Source organism: Semicossyphus pulcher, unplaced genomic scaffold (assembly GCF_022749685.1).
Source record: "Semicossyphus pulcher isolate SPU_LCO1_2020_fin unplaced genomic scaffold, fSemPul1.0.p SCAF_13, whole genome shotgun sequence".
Lineage (NCBI taxonomy): Eukaryota > Metazoa > Chordata > Actinopteri > Labriformes > Labridae > Semicossyphus > Semicossyphus pulcher.
The window spans coordinates 2,463,905-2,483,015 of NW_027211637.1; the positions used below are offsets into that span (position 1 = coordinate 2,463,905).

The window sequence follows — 19,111 nt, forward strand, 5'->3', positions numbered from 1 at the left end:
AGCTCTTGAAACATGTATTAGCCACCCGGTGGGGAGCAAATCTGGTAATAACTGTGAGAGGGGCAGCTTCACCTTCTACGTGATGTTGGCAGTAACAGAAGCAGAACACAGGTGGACACCTGGGAGACGCATGATCGACACAGGTATGAACGGGGATCTGCCTCGACTGTCCACTCGTGTTCAGAAGCATCGAAGTGTAAAAACGGTCTTCATTGACTGATAAAGGTTTCGTTGCTGTAAATGCTGGTGTAATCCAGGCTTTGAAGTCTGCTCGAACAGAAGGTAAAGTTTGCAGCACTAGATTTCTGTTCAGTCTGTTTATAAGAGCAGTAATGCTGCAGATGTTAGCCGTAGGTAATTAGCATTATGCATTAGGGGGACTGAATTGTATCTAGTTTTACTGCAGCTTTCCTCTCGTCTCTGTACATCTATGAAGCTGATAAATAATACTCCATGATAAGCACAATTATTTCACATGTATTTGGGTCCTTTTTTAACGTTTTATGCAGCTGAGCTACTTCTTATTTTCACACACTGTCAGGGAGCACCGAGCAGATGTTTTTACACTCTCTAAAGCAGGGGTCTCCAACCTGCTCCTGGAGAGCTGCCTTCCTGCATGTTTTAGGTTTCTCCGGACTGTAACACACCTGATTCGAATGTTTCGCTCGTTATCAATCCCCTGAGACGCTTCAGTTGGTTGATAACGAGCAGATCATTCAAATCAGGTGTGTTAGAGAACAGAGAAACCAAAGAACTGCAGGAAGGCAGCTCTCCAGGAGCGCGGTTGGAGACCCCCGCTCTAAATTAATCATTAATTTACCATTTAAGGTTAATAATGAGGGACAGGTAAGTATATCACGTGTGCTGGCTTTGTCTTGTTTCTGTAAAAGTCCTTCATCCTTTATAAACAACAGCAACTGAACCCTTTCAACACATCAGTCTGGATGTTTCCATGATTTCATCGAATGTAACTTGACTTCTTCAGTTAAGACACTTCTGTGGCTTAATGGACATAAACATGAGCTTGTAAACAAAGTTAATAAAGAGGGCAACACAGGCTAAATGCACTAAGTGGCTTTTGTTGGTTCTGGCAAAACACAAACGGCTAAACTGACCGTCAAACACCTGAATCACAGGTTCAACATCTCATGCATCAGCAACCTCGGAGGAAAACGATGAGCAAGTAAGGTCTTCCATCCCTTCTTCATAGACACACAACAAACAGGTTGAAATAATAATGAAAAAGTAAAACATTGCGATGACTACAGACGTAAGGAATATATGTATTCAAGCATATACAGAATGAGAAGATTATAAGCAGTCCAGCGGGAGGCTGTCTAAAAAGTTCTGCACCTCCAACGGGCCACAAACAGTCTACTAAGGAGTTCACTGAGGGTGGGATGAATGCATGAGGGAATCAGGAAGTGGGAGAAACTGCAACTGGAGCTGTCGGGGAGGGAATGGTGGTTGCGAGGTTGTAGGTTGAGTTCGGAGATGATGCCTGAGGCGACGCTAGAGGGCTGTAAATGGGCCGGGCAGAGATGCTGGAAGAAGGGGAGAGTGGAGCAGCCGTAGCTGTCGTGGGAGAGTCCGAGCTGACCTCATCCCCTTCTTCCGAGTCCCACACTTCGCTCTGCAAGTAGTCCGCGAATAAGGCCTTGGCTCGCTGCAGCACCCTGCTCAGGTTGTGGCGCCGCACGAGGCGATCAAAGTGCATGGCCAGCTCGTTGTAATCCAAGCTGTTCTTGATGATGTGGTCTCTGTGCTCCAGCAGGATGGACAGGCACAGGAACAGCATGAAGGGGTTGCCTTTGCCGAACTCCTGAGGAGGCGGCAGGGAGCACGGTTTAATGCTGGTGGTTTCGGCTTTTGTAGAGCCGGGCGTGTTAGCTGTGGTGCTGGGCGTTTTGTTGCCAGGTGAAGGGAGATTACTGGAAGACAACCTGCTGCCAGACAGCGAGGGGCCTCTTCCAAACGACAAGATGGGTGAGGAGAGAAGGGATCGACTCTGAGTGTGGGAAGGAGACGCAACAGATGATTTTAACGTGGGGGTCGTAGGGGAGTTGATCCCTATACTGCTGAGCACTTGGGCAGAGGAGGTCAAGACTTTGGGGACAGTTCTTAGAAAGGACTCTCTTCCGTTGGTCGTGGATGGGGATGTGGATTTCGGAGGAGAGTCTGGAGAAGCACCGGGCCAGCTGGAGGGGGAAGCTGAAGATGTGGGAGAGACAGAGGGGCCACTTTTCCAGCTCGGAAGGCCACTAGGAAAGAGAGGAGGCGATGACATTGGAGAGAGACCATTTTCACAGTTTTTTATGAGAGGCGTTCGCTCCCCTGGGTCCTCCTCACTGTCAACTGTGGACTGGCGGCTTCGGATGCTTGTTAAGGACTTTGGAACCACCATGCCCTGTGGCTGCTCAGCGTCCTCCATATCAAAGCTGTCCTCGTTGCGGGCTGTGTAGTATTTAAACTCTCCGAAACTAGTTTGCCTCTCGAACGGAGTAGCCCGCTCGCGGGCCTTTTCCGTGGTCGCGTGAGGAGCGTGACATTCACTGCCTTCGCTTCCCTTTACATTTTCTTTCTCTTCTATGACAGCATCCCTGCTCTCATCTGGTTCCTCTCTAGAAGGCCTCAGCATGTGTCGCCTACGCTGCTTCTCTTTTTGTACCTTGTCATCCCCGAGGCAATTCTCAACACTCTTGTCCTTGTCTCTGCAGGACATCGTTTCCTCGGCCTCCTGTGGGGGTCCCAGAAGCTCCACTTCGGTTTCAGGAGGATCCGGGGGCAGAGAACTCCAAGTAACTTCAAGCATTCTCAACGCATCGTCAAACGCAAACTCTCGCTTGAGCTCCAGAAGCAGCCAGCGGTAGCAGAAGAAGAGGTCGTCAGCTCCTTTGGACACCAGGTAAGAGTAGAACTCAGGATCCGAGTACTGCAGAAGCAGCTTCAGATGCTGGAACTTGACGGACATGAGCTGCCCGTCAGGCCGGAAGTTCCCCTCCAAGCGTTTCATGATGCCACAAAAGCAAATAAAGGCATGAGCCTCGTTGTCCATAACAGCGAGTATAGGGGAGGCGATGTCACTCATGCCTTGACAGTACGAGATCTGAAACACAACACAAAGTTACAGAGGTCTAAAGTAAGCAAGCACTGGATTTTATTCATTGCTATTGAACCACCACACTAACAAGAGCACGTGACAACTAATCGAACACCTCTACACACCTGTGGATGTGTGATGGCAAACGTGGTGAGCAGGTCTGTGAGAGCCGTCAGATGTGGACTGTCCTCTGAGCCGGCGTAGTACGGATGAGCCCGGTCCGTCCTCAGGACGTCTTTAAGAACGTTCCCACGGATGAACTCGAGGTCCTCGTGGGTGACCCGGGCGTTCCACTCCCTCTTCAGCTGGTCGTACTCCCTCGTCTTCCTCTTCATGTAGTCCATTCTCTCCTGTCCACTCAGTCCGTCAGGGTAGACGTTCAGGAGGTACCGCCACACAACCTGACAACAGGAGAAAAAGGCAGAGTTTTTTAAGTTGATGTGTTAGGACTAGGATTCAACAAGAACCGGCAGTGACAAACACATCATTCCAGATAAAGTTGAATTGGTCCATAGACCAGATGTTTATGAGAAGTGGAAGTAGTACACAGGCTAAGAAGGAAGCAGCCTTCGTAGACTGCGTGCTTTGAAGGATGCAGCGCCTGAATTGAGACACAGCTATTGAACTTGCATCCAGCATATTGTTTGGGAGTCTCAGGAACATGGGATTGTTATATGAAGGGTTAACAGAACACGGGGGCTCCACCTTTCGCAGTGATGGCTCCACACCGCCGTGGTAGATCCTCAGTCTGAGCTCCTCAGGCCGTGTCAGCTGGCCCTGTCCGTTAAGGTAACTGTGAAACTCAGCGTCGGTCAGAGGGGGCTTGAAGGGCTTGATCTCCTCCCCATAACTCCAGCTGAAGGCCTGCTGGACTCTGGTCAGGGTCTTGCCCACCTGAACACAAGCAAGACAAAGTGCATAAGCAAAGTCCCCGACTCGCAACAGGTAAAAGAAACTGTACGATGAAGATTAAAGAAGGAACCTGGGACAGCAGAGACTGGGTGAAAGGAAGAGCTGCAGACGCCAAAGACTTGGTCCTTTCTGCGAGAAGCTGCTCGGAGCCAATCACGTCTTTGGGGCTGATGATGTCCCAGTCCTCCATCACAGGACCTGCAGGTAAAGAGAAGACGCAGATTGAACGATCGTCTGTTTTCTGTTGTCTGTCTGAAAACAATATTCAGGTGCACATCATTAAACAGGTTTTGCTTGCAGTGAAAGTTTCCTCTGTTGTGACCATTAATAAATGCCTTCATAATGCTCTTACAATGTAAGTGATGGAGAACAAAATAAACTTGTAGAATGGGAGGCTTCAGCAGTCTGAGACAGGAGGGTATCTTTGAACGGAACTCTATTCTCACTATAAAACTCTTCCACTCTAAACCGTGTAAATCCCAGCTGCTGAAAAGTAAACTTGCTGAGGGGTTTGTAATACAACGTTTTCTGACACTGTTCTCCTGGATACACAATCCAAATGCCTTTTGGTGCTATTTATATTTCTATGTCCATCTCCTCTAAGACATCCCACTCAATGCACAACAGTTTGTGTAATCCTCTCTTAAACATGGCATCACTTTCAACAACAGTTTTAGGTCTAGCATCCATCCTGTATATTAACTGGACCTTCTGCACTTTCCCCTGGTCTTTCCAACTTCACATTTCACTCTTGGAAACAAAAACATCACCCTTAATAAGTTAATAACAATGTCCCAAATCATCACCTGTCTTATCAGGTGTTGTATATCCAAAATGTACACCGTTTCAAAAATATGTGTAGTTTTTAAATCAGATCCCTTTGAGGAAAATCTCATTCACAGGGAACAAGTCACACACTCGCCTGTAGATATGGACTGTATGCAGGTGAACAAGTACATTTATTTAATATCCATCAACTAGGATATATAGTAACCCACATTATGTTAATTTGACTATCTTTTGAATCTGTATTTTAGGGGTGAAAATAAAGAACAAAGAGAGGTTAAACAATAAATTAAGATCCAATTATAATTTTATATCTTAAAAGAAACGGGGTTAAAAAAAGACAATCGAAGGGAGGGAGCAAAGAGGGGGATACATTGAGATTTTAAGAGGTTTAAATAGAAATGATTTATAATAAGTTGTGATCAAATTTAATTACAAATGTTTGAGCAAAGGCAGAGCATGTGCTCATCTTTGGCTCTACAAGCTATAACATATTTTGTTGTTTTATTCACACCATTCATTTTTGTACTTCGTTTAATCCCTCTATGTGAATGTATGTACCCTAGTCAGTAGATCTAGATTTGTGATATGCTAAGTAAATGCAATATGTTAGCTACTTTAAATTAATGTGTAATGTATCCTCCACAATGATATATAAAGGGAAGACAACATTTCTCTGTGATATATCGAGACCTCCAAACATTTTGCATTTCCTCCTCTAATATTTGATGTCTTGTTTGTTGCTTTAAGGATAAACTAAACATGTTCTTACTGTCTTCTGCAGGCTTGACGTCCATCTTGAGCTGCAGATGTGGTTTAGCTGCAGAGAGAAAGGCAACATCCAAATCCCAGTCGGACAGCAGAGACATATACATTTCAGCTCCGCTCCGGTCTCGAGAAAGGTAACTGATCCCGAAATTCCGCTTCCTAGTTTGAAAAAAAAGAAAATGCTGACACACACAGTGGGGCTGCTGTTGGGACAAACTCCAAAAGCCTTTGTGTCTATACTTACCCGTTCAGATCAAAGGCTCTGATGAGTATGTGCTGCAGGACCTCCAGTGATGTTATCTGAGGATCGACAGCAAACGAGCGAAACTCCACCGGAAGCACGCCGTCACATTTCTGAAATCATTACATCACAATCTTAAAAATATCATAAAACAACAACATAAAAACAATCATGATGATTTGGGAAAGACATGGAAGGAAGTGGCAAAAACAACAGTCTCAATTTTATTCTATTTTCTTGCACCATAAAGTATCGATTCGCCTAGTTTTGCCCGGTTAGTATCGTTCATGTACTGGTGCGACAGCTGTCAATCAAACCGTGGAGCTGACAAACCAAACCTAGACTGTGTCTGACTTGTAGTTGTTATTCATAACATGCGGCACGTTAGCAGTCAGATAAACTGAAAATGCTTCTAATCATTTGGGCTCGAGGGTGCTTATTGACACCAAACAACCTAAATATACACATCAGACAGAAACATCAAAGTGATGCATGGATTTTTGTCAGGGGTCCTAAAGACGCTCTGATGATCGACGATGACAGTCAACAAATATGTGAGTTTGTGTAACATAACTCTGGGTTCATTTTTAAAGAGCCAGCATGACCAGCAAATGGACCAGAACTAAAATCCAATAATACATATTTTTCTAACCCACAAAAGTAAGCAAAAAAACCAAACAAAATCTGTATTTTAAAATCTGACACAATTGGTTCCTTGAAAAAACTATAAAAACAACAGAAACATTATTGGCAACTATTTTTAAATCAATTAATTGTTTACATATGTTGAAAGAAAAATGATAAACATTACATGGTTCCAGCTTCTTGAGTGTAAGGACATCCCTCTTTATCACGCCTTGTTTTACACTGAAAATCTTTGCGTACTAGACTATCTCCAACTGAAAGTCTTTAAATAACACCTTTGGCTCTGGGAAATCATCAAACAGACACCTTCATCCATTTATTCGGAAATAATTTAGCTTAATAGAGAATGACAATAATCCTTAGTAGCAGCTCAACTATGTTTTGTGAGCTGTCATCAGAGATGTCGTCCAGGTTTTAGTTCCGGTGTGCTGTGGCTGAAATTATTATTATGATGTTTAAAAACGTATTTTCGACACCAATATTTACCTATACAAAACAACTACCTTTGTTCTATTTTCATACGTCACATGAGGTCCTGTATAGACTTTGTGTAAAAAGAACAGTTAAATAACTTTTTTTTTTTTATTTGCTTAACCTGCTAGCTTCTAAATGTCATTTTGGACCACAAATGAAACAGTGTATAGACAAAATAATATGTTTATCTCATCACAATGATGATGAGATATATTCTCATCTGATTGAGCACACTTTTACCATTTTGCTACATATATCACATCGATTAAATAACAAATATGAGTCATAATGAGTAGAGAGCAGAGGCCACAAAAAAAAACCCTCCACTTCAGGTAACATATGACGTCACGAATTGCTGCTGCGCGCATCCGCGCACGCAAATGCTGAACAGGCAGGTGACGTCAACTCAAGTCTGTGAGGGCTCACTGCTGTTAGGTTGGATAGTGATAATGGTTTATACAAGAGGATTGCCAAAGTGTCAGTTTGAAGTAGCTGTTACACTCGGTCATAATAACAGGTAACATTATTGATTAACTCCCTCGGCTGTCACAGGCTGCAGTCAGCGACAACAACAACAACAATGCTGGCGGTAAACAAAACGGTTAAATACCCGTGTTAAGGTGGAGACGCTCTGTACAAACACAACGTTACATAGCCAGAGTCAAAGGTGTGTTCACCTGTCGACGTGTGTGTTTTCAGAGACAGTTTGCTTACATTAAGCAGACAATTCAATAACCGGGATAACGGGGCTGCTAGCTAACTAGCAGTCGCTGGCAGACTATTTGTTAACCAAACCGTAAACATCATACCTTGACTTTGACGCGGACCACCCCCCTCTCCTCCTCGCCGGCCATGTTAAAGACTCCGTTTCGGATCCGGATGGTTGTTCTGAGTTTTGTTTTCCTTCTACACCGACATGGTGGTCAATAACATGATGGGGGGTAGAACCATAAGCACCAGCCGAGTTCCTCTATTTCGTGATCTTCTTCTGCTCCTGTTTAACGGAGGGGTTACAGCTGCAACACCGCCATCTACTGGACATACATGTATACACGATTTCTTCTTCTTTGTTGATTTAACAGGTGGTTCCTTCTAATATGTCGCATTGCCGCCACCTACTGGACAATACTTCAATCATTTTCTTCTTATTACCCCTCGTCCTCGTCCTCCTCCTCTTCTTTTCTTCTTCTTCTTCGTCTTCTCCTTGTTTCTTCTTATTTGGTTTTAGCACCGGCTGTATTCAAAAACGCACTCAAGTAAAAGGACACAATCACAATCAACCAAATTTACATAGAGTCGTAAAAGTTCAAATATTCATAATGCAGAAAAATACCATCAGCCTGTATTACTACATTTTTAACACTGTTGCTTTAAAGTGTAAGAAGCATTTTTTTAAGGAAATAAAAGGCTTCAGATTGACAAATAAGGCAAGATATGAAATTTACAACCAATTTGAAATGTTAAGCACTCCAAAGTTTAATGTTTATGAATTGTATCGTATGGGTCCCAAGCTAGTAGAAAGGGCTGGATGCAAAATTTGATGGACAATTTGCAATGTTAGCATAATCACATATAGGAAATATTTCAGCAATTGCTTGAACAATCTGAATCCTTTTCAAAATTTAAAATGGCAATTTAAACCAGGAGCAACCATATTTCAACTGCCGGTGTGCTGGTTATAACTTGAGTTATAAACATATCAGATTATGTTCATAATAGAGGTTTTTAGACTGGATAACAGTAAAGTACCATCAAATGATTTCATGAAAACAAAGAAAAAATCCCAGAGGAAATGTATTAATAAAACAGAACAAGAAGCGAAACATCAGGACGGTTTATAAAAAAAATAATGTTGTGTTTAAACGGTTTCTTTGACAGTAATAACAATAGTTTCCCTTATAGAGGAAATCATCAGATCATGTGCTGTGCAGTATAATTTACTGTGACAGTTCACATCCAATCCCAACTAAACATCCATCCAACTATCCAGCACTTTTCCGGTCATGAGACTGTTTCTTCTGGGGCATGCTGGGAAATGTATTTCTAGGTCTCTCCTTTCCCATTTGTCCTTTTCGATAGTAGAACAGGATGAAACTCTACCTCCCACAAACACCGCCGCTGTATTCCCTCATTACTTCATTTCCACACTGAACAAGACAGAAATGTCAGATTTGTTACGTTGGTGTAATCTATCCCGGGTCAGCTTTACTTTGTGAGGAATGTAGCGGAATCGTTCATTTTATATAAAGGATATTTTACCACTGCAGCGGATAATTACGATGGTTTCTGTAAGGGAAGTCTTGCTAGCTGTTAGTGGCTAGTTCCTAAGTTAGCTCTCAGAAGATGGAAGCTAGTTCTCTAGCCTGCTTTCAGCCATGGAAGACCCACACTAATATAAGCTAACTTAATGTCAATAATTAACCCAGCTAGCATCAGATGCTCTGCTATAAACCTGCCTGTTAGCTAGCAAGCATATCTTCAGAAACAAAATGGAAGAAGTGGACAAAATTTTGATTCACGCCCTCAAACAAGTCGGCACGTAAGTACCAATAGAGCTTATTATTGTACAGCTGTGCATCAATTCTAACTGTATTATGGAAACGATATGATAGCTGGTTAATGTTATGTCAGGTGGTTAGCAACGTTACTGTCAGTCATTCATGCGATCCTCGCAGGCTGTCATATGATCAGAGACATAACATTATGTGGGTTATTTGAGGCCAACTATGTGGGAATGTCCTGAATAAGATGAAACCATCTGTGTATCTGACAGTACGTATATGATGTGTGACCCACAGAGAGGTGAGCGAAGAGGTGGACAGTGTCAAACAGTTCACCAGTGAGCTGATAGTGGAGGCGGTGGTCAGATGTATCCGAGTGATAGACCCCGGCCTGGGCGGCGGGCTGCCCACCTCCCTCCCTCCAGGCATGTCTGCCCGTTTCAGGGTGGGCATGAGCCTCGCACAGGCCTGCCAGGTAAGACACCTCCTTCTGTGTTATGACCCAAACTCATTTAGGATGTCTGAAGTCAAATAGGCCCTCTTTTAATCAGGGCTATAAAAGTTCAAATACTCTGAAGCAATTTAAAACTCGAGAGTTTAATGTACAATATATGTTTAACTGATTGACATATTGTATTGATTCATCCAATGTGCATAGAGCAGGCTACAAGGGAGTCCACTAACTAGGTTGTTTAGGAGCTTTCAGCCACATCTTATGCTCTTCCTCATAAGATGGTGTTTGTAAGTGACAGCTGACAGACGTAGTTGATAACTGAGCAAACTTTATCCAAGGAGGACGACCATGACATTTGGTTGAATGCCCTGGAAAATGGCAGTAAGTGGACCTTAAGTTAAGTAGTTTATCACATTTTCCACACAGCCATATATATTTTTCTTTTGCTTTGTAAATACATTTCAAGAAGCGCATTTTAGCGCTGTTACAGTTTGGAACATTTCTAGTCAGACACTTTAGGTAAGTTATAGTACATTTTATTGATATAGTGCTTTAAAAATACACAAGGATTTTGAAATATTGGGGCCAAATTCAGATGTGCTTATGATTACTTGCTCGATTGTAATCCAAAGTACGGCCCCCCTTTTTAACATAGATATGCCTGGCAGAAAGCTTCTCAAGGTTTAACAGGAAAAGGGAAAGTTGACCAAGCTTGTTTAACTCTTATTGGACCACAGAGCCTGAAGGAGCAGGACTTAGAAGGGGCTAACTGATGCACCGCCTATAGCTTCTGTAGCAAGATTCCTAATATATCAAACTGTGGGTTCCCAGGACATTGGTTATAAAGGAGAGATCGGCTACCAGACGTTTCTGTACAGCAACGAGCCTGAGATCCGCTCCCTGCTCATGTTCCTGGTGGAGAAGCTGCCCAGAGAAAGTGCAGAGGCCTCAGACCAGCCAACAGGTACAAAGAACACCTGTCAGTGTGTGTGTGTGTGTCGTACACACTGTTTCGTTTCTCCTCTGAGAGAAAGAAATAGGTGACACGCACTCTTACATGTGTTGTTATTTGTGTCATTGTGTAAGATAATATAATCCTGTTTGTATCATTATGTTGCATTTGATACATTTACACAGGGGATACATTTGACTCATAAAAATCCATCACTGTTTTATTAAAACTTCTATAATACTGGATAATAATGAGCCTAATGTTGGTGACATAGTGTGAAAAGTGACCAGACAACTACATAAGAAAACAGCAATGACAAAACATTGTAAATAACGGGAACAGATTAACACACAGTTACACCGTCTTACAGAAATGGGGAAATGCTGTTCTGAGTGTCGTTTTTTTTCTGCTTCATGCTTGCTTAAGATGACCAGGCAAACCTTTGTCATGTATTTGATGATTCATTCTAAACGGCCTTCTCTTCCTGCAGGTAAATCGGTGGTCCTCCAGAGATCCATCGCTACTGCGATCAAAGCCCAGCTGTCCGTGCCCTGGCTGCCTCCAAACTGCAGACTGCCGCTGAACTGTGAAACACAAGTAAACTTTTAATATTGTATTTTGATGTCTGAAAAAAGTCACGGAAAACTTCTGTGTATTAGTCAAAGTTGCCTTCAAAAAGGACCCAATGTGTTCTGTAACAACAGTGCACTAAGATAAGACGGAACTTTATTATAGTGCCAGGTAGCTCCAAAAAATACAGTACAAGTTAAACATCAGTGAAAATATAAAGTGTATGGGTTAATGCAAAAGAAAAATAATATTACAATGGTCATCTATAAAAGTAGACAGGAAGTAAGTAAGTAACGGTGGCAGTTAAATTGACAGTTATAATCCTGATACTGCACACGGCACTAATGCATAGGCAGAAGTATTGCACGTGATTATGCATTCTATAAATATAAACATGAATACAAATATAAATATGGCCTGAAAAGTATTATTGCACATAATGAACACAATATAGTCAGATGTAGAAAAGTATTTGGATATCATGTTCATTATGTGCAGTAATACTTTTACACTGACTCAACCTGAAGCAGCGATTAGTCAGAAATGTGCGGGTCTGCAGCTAACAATTATTTACATTATTGATTAATGTGCTGATCATTGTCAAAACACAGTTTCCTTGTGCACAAAGTTACACTTTACAGCCGACTCATTTACTGCCGGACATGACGATGGTTTCTGTAAGGGACGGTTTAAGAAGCTGCTGATGCCTGACATTTTTCCATGACAAATTATTGCTCACTTTTCATAATTTCCACTTTTTTTTTTCAATCTTCAAACTGAATCATCCTGAAAATATTTGTCTAAAAATAACTTGTTCCTTAAAAAATGTCCATAGCTACGGCAGCTGAAGCTCATGGGAATCATTGTGTTACATAGTCATCTGCCAAACATGTGAATCACTGACTGTAGACGAAGTGTATGCTGCTGCATTATGTAAGAAAAGTCTCTTAAAAATGTAGTTATAATTACATAAGCAGATGAAAGCAGGAGGGGGCTTGTTTTATGGATATTTCCAGTAATAATTAAATCATTGTGATTTTCATCTCTGCGTCTTCATGCAGGAAGTTAACTCTTTTATGATGATGTGTCACATGAAAGACTTTTTTCTGTTTAGAGTCCAGGAGAATTGCACAGCTTCCACGTCCAGCCGCTGAGTTTAGCACACTGCACTAAAGGTCCGGGAAAGAAGCAGCTGAAAGGTAGACCGCTTACTGCACATGTACAGCACATGCATGCTGTTTGATTTCACACTTTTATTTGTGATGCAACTGAATAGTTATTCATTACTTCCTCATTCATTCCTCTTATGGAGGATAAATGTGAGAACAAGCAACAAGTCGACTGTTTTAATGGAAAGTCAAAGTATGCAGGACAGATGACGTGGTTGAATCACGCCTCTCTTAGGGGATTTGAATAAAGTGTGTGTTTATTCTGTGTTTTCAGAGGTGAAGGACTACCAGCGGGACGTTCTTCCTCCTGTGACCGCCCAGCCTTCCCATCATGCCTCTGTGGTAGCGTCCATACTGGAGCAGCACACGGCTGAGCTGAGTGCTGCTCAGGAGTGGGACAACGAGTGGAACAGTCAGGGACTCCTGTCTCGCCTCACACCACAGGCAAGTCTTCACACTCACTACCTCACAGTCATGTCCAAACAGGCTCAGATTGTTTACCTGTGCCAGCTGGGTTTTTAATCCTCTGTAATGCAGCAAGTCAGAGAGAATTGTCATTTCATTTGTGCAGGAAATCCTGCGCAAGCTTGCATTTTTGAATATGAGAGCTAGCATCGATAACGACCGCAGTTTTTCAATTCATCCAACAACAATGCCAGCTCATTGCAGATATGTGTTTGTGTGGTGTTGAAAAAGTTGTCACTGCAGGTTCATGTAGAGTTGCTGTGACAAATAGCTCAGAATCCTGACTACACCGAGGGGGGACTGTCTGCAAAATTAGAAAATTGAATCGAGGAAAGTGTCTTGTACTAAAGAGGCGAGGCGAGTCATGTAGAGCTGTACCCTGCAGAGCAAATGACTCTTAAGAAGTCCCGTCTACCTTCTAGCTCTCTATACTTCTAGACATGTGAAATATTAGGTTGCATGATTTGCTAATAAACATGTTTATTACAAGCAGTTCTCTGTTAATTAGTGTGTCTGTGGTTGTGTCTGTTTGTGTCTGTGGTTGAACAGGAGTATCGCTCCAGGAAACTGACCCGGCTGCGTAAGCGCATCGAGGAGCAGCTGCGCTCCACTGCACTGCCCTCTCCTGAAAGTGCCTTTGGTGGTCCTTGCTCCACGTCTGACCTGTCTGAGCTGCTGCAGGCCTTCAGAGGCTCCGCCCCCTCTGACCACATCCTGACCAAGGGCACACACTTCACACACACACAGAAGTTCACCTTCACTCAGGTGAGGAGCAGAAGGCAAACGTACAGCACTGTTCTCTGCAGTAAAACTGTAATGCAGTGTTCTCTAACCGTGTGTGTGTGTGTGTGTGTCCGCTAGGAGGTGGCTCCAGTAACCAGCCCCCTCCCCACTGGGCCCCAGTCAGAGAGTGACATCCAGCTCCGTCAGCAGGAGGAGCTGACTTCTCTTCAGCAGCAGTTTCAGCAGCTCTGCAGTGACGTCGACCAGCTGGCAGCAGACCTGAAGCACATGAGTGTCACCAACACACAGGTAACACACACACACAGCCCTCCACTACTCCTATTGAACTAAGTCTAGACATGATTCACTCATAGACGAAGCTGTGAATCTGCAAGTAAACGGAAACGCACTGATTCAATTTACTTACAAGGTAAATAAACTGCGGCTAAAAATGAAGAACTTAATTTGTAGCACTTTAATATCTCCTAAATTAAAGCAAGAAAAGGAATAACTATAGCAGTGTTAAAATCCACTGATTTGCACTTCAGTCTGGGGAACAGATTTCTTGTTTCTGTGCAGTGATGCAGGTAACACGTGAGCTACAGTAAAAGCAGACACAAAGACCAAAAGTCCAAAGAACACTGAACACTAATGCATGATTTTAGCTTCACATGCTCGATGTGTTTCTGGTGTAGGTGTTGGATGAGTTCAAGCAGAGAGAGCTGGGAAACTCTGAGAAAGAGGAGAAGATGCAGGTGAAGAAGAAAACAATCGATCTCCTTCCCGAAGCAGACGAGAACCTGCTGAAGCTTCAGGTAGGAGGGCTGATGGAGATCTCTGATTACTCATCAAACCCAGAAACCAAATCAAACCTGCGTTTGTTCTCCCTGCTGCAGGCTCTGGTGGAGGCGAGTGCCAATCGGGTGGTGAACCTGGCCTCTCAGTGGGAGAAACACCGCGCTCCACTCATCGACGAGCACCGCAGACTGAAAGAAATCTGCAGCAACCAGGATGTGAGCGGTGCCTTTCGAAGGATTTGTCACTTCAGTTTGTTACAGTTAAAGAGCACATTTCGATTCTGGTCCTTTATTTCCATTTTCCTCAGATGGAGTCGTCCAGGAAGTTGACAGAAATCAAGTCACTGCACGACAAAATCCGGGTGTCCACAGAGGAGGCCAAGAAGAAGGAAGAAATGTACAAACAGCTGGTATGATAATATATATTAACACTGTTGCAGGAATCATGTTGACGTGTGTTTACACTAGATTTAAGTTGCTCAAAAAGTTTCCTGAACATTCTGCATGTGTCTGACGGTTTGTTTTGTGCCTCTTCTCTTCACATGCAGGTCACAGAGTTAGAAAATCTTCCTCAGGATGCGTCTCGCTCTGCGTACACTCAGAGGATCCTCGAGATCGTCGGCAACATCAAGAAACAGAAAGAGGAAATAACTAAGGTACATCTAAAAGCATCAGATAGAGGTTTTTCTTTACACTCTAGATATAGGTCAAACCTTATTTATGTAGTATGTGAGAGTAAAAATAAGTTTGTTGTATATTTTGGATGAATTTGAGGAAATGATTATTTTTTATGCCATTGGGAGGAGGAGGCAGGAGGCCACTTTTAGGGTCAATATCTGCAGACATATGACTCATAGAACCATGTAATTAGGGAGATGCACAAACAAGATGGTGTGCAACAGATAAACAAGTTTAAAAGGAACAAGCAGGTGACCTATTTTCATAACAGGCTCCTGAAAACGGAAAAAGTGCAAAATAGGTGGTTTGGGATCCTCAGGCTGTCTGTCTCAGTGTAAACATTTCTTACTGCTTAACGTATCATAACACGGTGAAAACTGTCTTAGTATAAAAAACACACAAATATATGCATACATCCGAGTTAAACAAATTCTGTTTTTACTCTTCTACATCACCAAACTCAGAAACTCGGTTTCATCTGTAACAAAAACAAGTTTCCTGTGTTTGACAGAAACATAGTCGGATATCTGGAGAGTATGACAAGTAGGGGTTGCAAATTACTGTAAAATGTAAACGTGGATTCATTTCTAGGACTAAACATTTGTGTGAGAAGCGCTCTGTTGGAAAGATAGATGTAGATCCTTCCTTATAACGCTGGCACCAGGAATCATTGTATTTTCTATATAAGGATTTGATAGCAGAAGGTTTTGATGAGCGGGGAGAGCTAGCATGGAGGGGGGTGGTGAAGTTGGCAAAGCTGCTTGGGTTGTGGTGACCACTAAGGGTCATGTGGTAGGTTAATTATAAGTATTGGGATGAGGGCACAAGGGAGCGCTTATCCTTATCATCAGGGTTACCCCCTACCCTTAACCCCCCATCTTCCTTGCTCTCGCCTCTCTTCCCTCCTTTTCATGAGGGAGTACGGGGACGTTGATTGAACAGCCTGATCCGGCGGGGATGAGCTCTAAGCCCGGACAGGGCACCTCATCCCGGCTCTGCCTTCCCCGTCTCTCTACAAACTCCTCTCTCTGTCCTTCTCTCTCTATTTTTCTCTTTTATGTTTAATTCAAATCTATGTGACTTTCTTTTGTTACTGAACATCACTAACTTCTCCTGCACAGACCTGTAATTAGAAACAAGGACAGAACCTGAAGTGATAAGGATAGGAGGACTACCAGAGACACTGAAGTGGCTTTTGAGCACTTCCTGTTTACAAATAAGTGAATATACAGTTGATTAAGGAACAATCGAGTATTTTGTTCAATGAGGAAAGAAATCAGCAGACTTCAGTTGTAGTAGAGCGTTCACTGTGTTCACTGTCCTCCAGATTCTATCAGACACTAAGGAGCTGCAGAAAGAGATCAACAACCTGACGGGGAAACTGGACCGGACCTTCGCTGTGACCGATGAGCTCGTCTTCAAGGTTTTTTTATATCAGTACTATTTGTCTGTTTGGTTAATTTTTCTGTGAAAGAACTTAATAACATCAACTTCTCACATCTGAGGAACAGTTTATCAACAGCAGCTAAATTAATTCACACAATGAATCAAGTTCTGTTTTCAATATTTAGTTTATTTGTTTTGTTGAATTTATTTATTTCTGTCATAGGACGCCAAAAAAGATGAATCCGTCCGCAAATCCTACAAGTACCTGGCTGCCCTGCACGAAGTACGTCATCATGTTTGTCTGAAATCTTTCATCTATATTTAATCTCATCTGTTGGTTTTACACGTCATCTTTCCATCTTGCGTTGTTCTGCAGAATTGTAATCAGCTGATCCAAACCATCGAGGACACCGGTACAATCCTGAGAGAGATCAGAGACCTAGAGGAGCAGGTGGGATTCACAGTTTAACTCATGACTGTTGTGACTGTCCTCCGGCCACTGTATTGACGTCCCGCCCCTTCCTCTACCCAAAACACACCTTTACCTTGTGTCTTTGACGATCCTCCACACTTGGACGTAAATCAGCATGATAAGAACTAACTATAATGACAGAAACCATGTTTGAGAAAAATGTATTTGACGTGTATTTTGATTTTATAGTTTGACTCATGTCCCATCTGTTAACATGGAGGAGGCGGGCTTTATGAGCTATACTGCAGCCAGTCAGCAGGGGGCGATAGAGAGGCTTTGGCTTCACTTTAAAGGAGCGATTCGCCCCTGGAAAAAGCCACTGTCAGTCAAAGCTTCACCCATTCTACATTCCTACAACACCCAGCATGCATTGCGCCCCTTTCTCTTAAAGGAATGGTCCAGCGAGAGACGCTGGAGTGAAATACTACCGTTTCGCTGCAGGCAATGGGAGCTGACAGAATCCGAAATACGACATTAATATACGGGTGACATGAAATCAGAGTTGGGCGTCCTAGATTGAGGAAGTGTAGTTTAGCAAGCTCCCTGGCCTCCGCCAGATGACACGTTTGACGTAGCCTGGTGGAGGTTTTCCAGGGCCCATTGGAGAAGCAGAGCACAGAGCGAAATTGAATTTTTTTTCATACCATAATGGCATTAGCTCCCCGTAATAGCATGATAGAACTGAGGTTGAAAGTTGTCGAACTGGCCCTTTAAAGAAGCTGTCACGTCATCCATCTTTTCATACAGTCTATAATTCAACCTTTGACCTGCAGTATTTCTGTCAGTAATTGTGTTTTAAACCTCACAGTATTCGTTTTGAGATGCAGCAGCACCTGCACAGATTTCCAGCACAGTGTAGAACATTTCTCACTTCTGTTTTCTCCAGATCGAGACGGAAAACGGCAACAAAACGGTGGCTAACCTGGAGAAGATTCTGGACGACTACAAGGCGATCCGACAGGAGAACTCTGCGCTCGCTGCCAAAGTGAGAGAAGGCTGAAGGAGGCCGTGGTCTGCTCTGCTCTGCCTGCTGAGGCTGAATGAACCTGCAGCCACAGATGGACCTGAACGGGACTGAAACAGCACTCCAGTTTTCACACTGGAGATACTGCTGTTCATTAACACCACCCTCTTTGCCATTGGAGACCAAGCTGTATTTGTACCATGGAACTAACCTGGCATTTTGATGCACAACCTGAATGGATGGATGGAGGTGATTCTTCCCGTCAAACTGATTTCTGTGGCTGGATTTGCTCCCTGAGGGTCCACACGCTGGTTTGATCGCTCTGTACCTGAATGAAACTCGACACTGGACAGCAGGGGGCGCTGTCACACCTTTTCTCTTCAAATGTAAAGTCATTCATATTGATGTATGAAATGTTTTCATAAGATATCTTGATTAAAATGAAATCTTTGAATTTTTAATACAGAAATTAGTCCACCCTTTTCAGACATTAGCAGTCGCTCTGTCGTCATGATTATATTTGAACTGAGTATGTTGAGTGAGAGGCCTTTTGAATGTAGTCCATTAACAATGTTGTCCAGCCCCATCAGCAAAGTATTGTTGTATATATGGTACCAGCTTAAATAAAGATGCCTTACAAACTTGAAGAGAAGCTTTTATTCTGATCTGAAGGACGACAGGATCTACTGACAGCTTCATTATTGCACCAGAACAGTGTTTTAGATTTTGAGGCACGCTCGGCTTTACTGCTGCTGCTGCAATGCTCTTTAATGTACTTTTTCTTCTTGCATGTCACTTACGTTCAACGAGGACTTGGAGGAAGTGAAGGTTAAGGACAGAAGAGAGAACAGGTTGCACTGCAGTCGTTAAAAAGACCAAAAAGCTATTAAATAGATTGCAACAAGATAAAGTGGTAGTTGAGTAGAACTGAAAGGATTTGAAGAGACAAATGAAATATAGGGACTAAATGCACACAGCGCCGCATAACTGTAATTTATTTTCATTTGCCGTAAGTACACAGGTAGTGGTGAAATCTTACGCCAGTCTGGTGAGA

General features: G+C 43.0%; 2 protein-coding genes across 2 annotated transcripts; one reads left to right on the forward strand and one right to left on the reverse strand.

Moving 5' to 3' along the window:
- Positions 1-1,304: 1,304 nt before the first annotated feature.
- tbc1d25 (TBC1 domain family, member 25) lies at positions 1,305-7,854 on the reverse strand. Its single transcript, XM_069660636.1, has 7 exons — positions 7,736-7,854; positions 5,811-5,920; positions 5,571-5,725; positions 4,083-4,210; positions 3,806-3,994; positions 3,226-3,501; positions 1,305-3,106 (listed from the first exon to the last, which is right to left on the reverse strand). The coding sequence occupies exons 1-7, from the start codon at positions 7,778-7,780 to the stop codon at positions 1,418-1,420; spliced, it is 2,592 nt and encodes an 863-aa protein (XP_069516737.1). The 5' UTR covers positions 7,781-7,854; the 3' UTR covers positions 1,305-1,417.
- Positions 7,855-9,052: 1,198 nt separating this feature from the next.
- ccdc22 (coiled-coil domain containing 22) lies at positions 9,053-18,685 on the forward strand. The gene is made up of 16 exons (XM_069660184.1): positions 9,053-9,465; positions 9,725-9,902; positions 10,713-10,845; positions 11,324-11,430; positions 12,518-12,602; positions 12,847-13,016; positions 13,587-13,802; positions 13,899-14,069; positions 14,456-14,575; positions 14,657-14,773; positions 14,866-14,967; positions 15,106-15,213; positions 16,563-16,658; positions 16,845-16,904; positions 16,998-17,072; positions 17,980-18,685. The coding sequence occupies exons 1-16, from the start codon at positions 9,416-9,418 to the stop codon at positions 18,091-18,093; spliced, it is 1,902 nt and encodes a 633-aa protein (XP_069516285.1). The 5' UTR covers positions 9,053-9,415; the 3' UTR covers positions 18,094-18,685.
- The last annotated feature ends 426 nt before the right edge of the window (positions 18,686-19,111 follow it).

Coding starts and splice junctions, on each gene's coding strand:
- tbc1d25 (XM_069660636.1), bottom strand. CDS start 7,780: ATGGCCGGCGAGGAGGAGAGGGGGGTGGTCCGCGTCAAAGTCAAG. Junction 5,921..7,735: donor TGGTCCGCGTCAAAGTCAAG/GTATGATGTTTA, acceptor TAATGATTTCAG/AAATGTGACGGCGTGCTTCC. Junction 5,726..5,810: donor AGAGCCTTTGATCTGAACGG/GTAAGTATAGAC, acceptor TTTTCAAACTAG/GAAGCGGAATTTCGGGATCA.
- ccdc22 (XM_069660184.1), top strand. CDS start 9,416: ATGGAAGAAGTGGACAAAATTTTGATTCACGCCCTCAAACAAGTCGGC. Junction 9,903..10,712: donor GCCTCGCACAGGCCTGCCAG/GTAAGACACCTC, acceptor GTGGGTTCCCAG/GACATTGGTTATAAAGGAGA. Junction 16,659..16,844: donor CCGATGAGCTCGTCTTCAAG/GTTTTTTTATAT, acceptor TTTCTGTCATAG/GACGCCAAAAAAGATGAATC.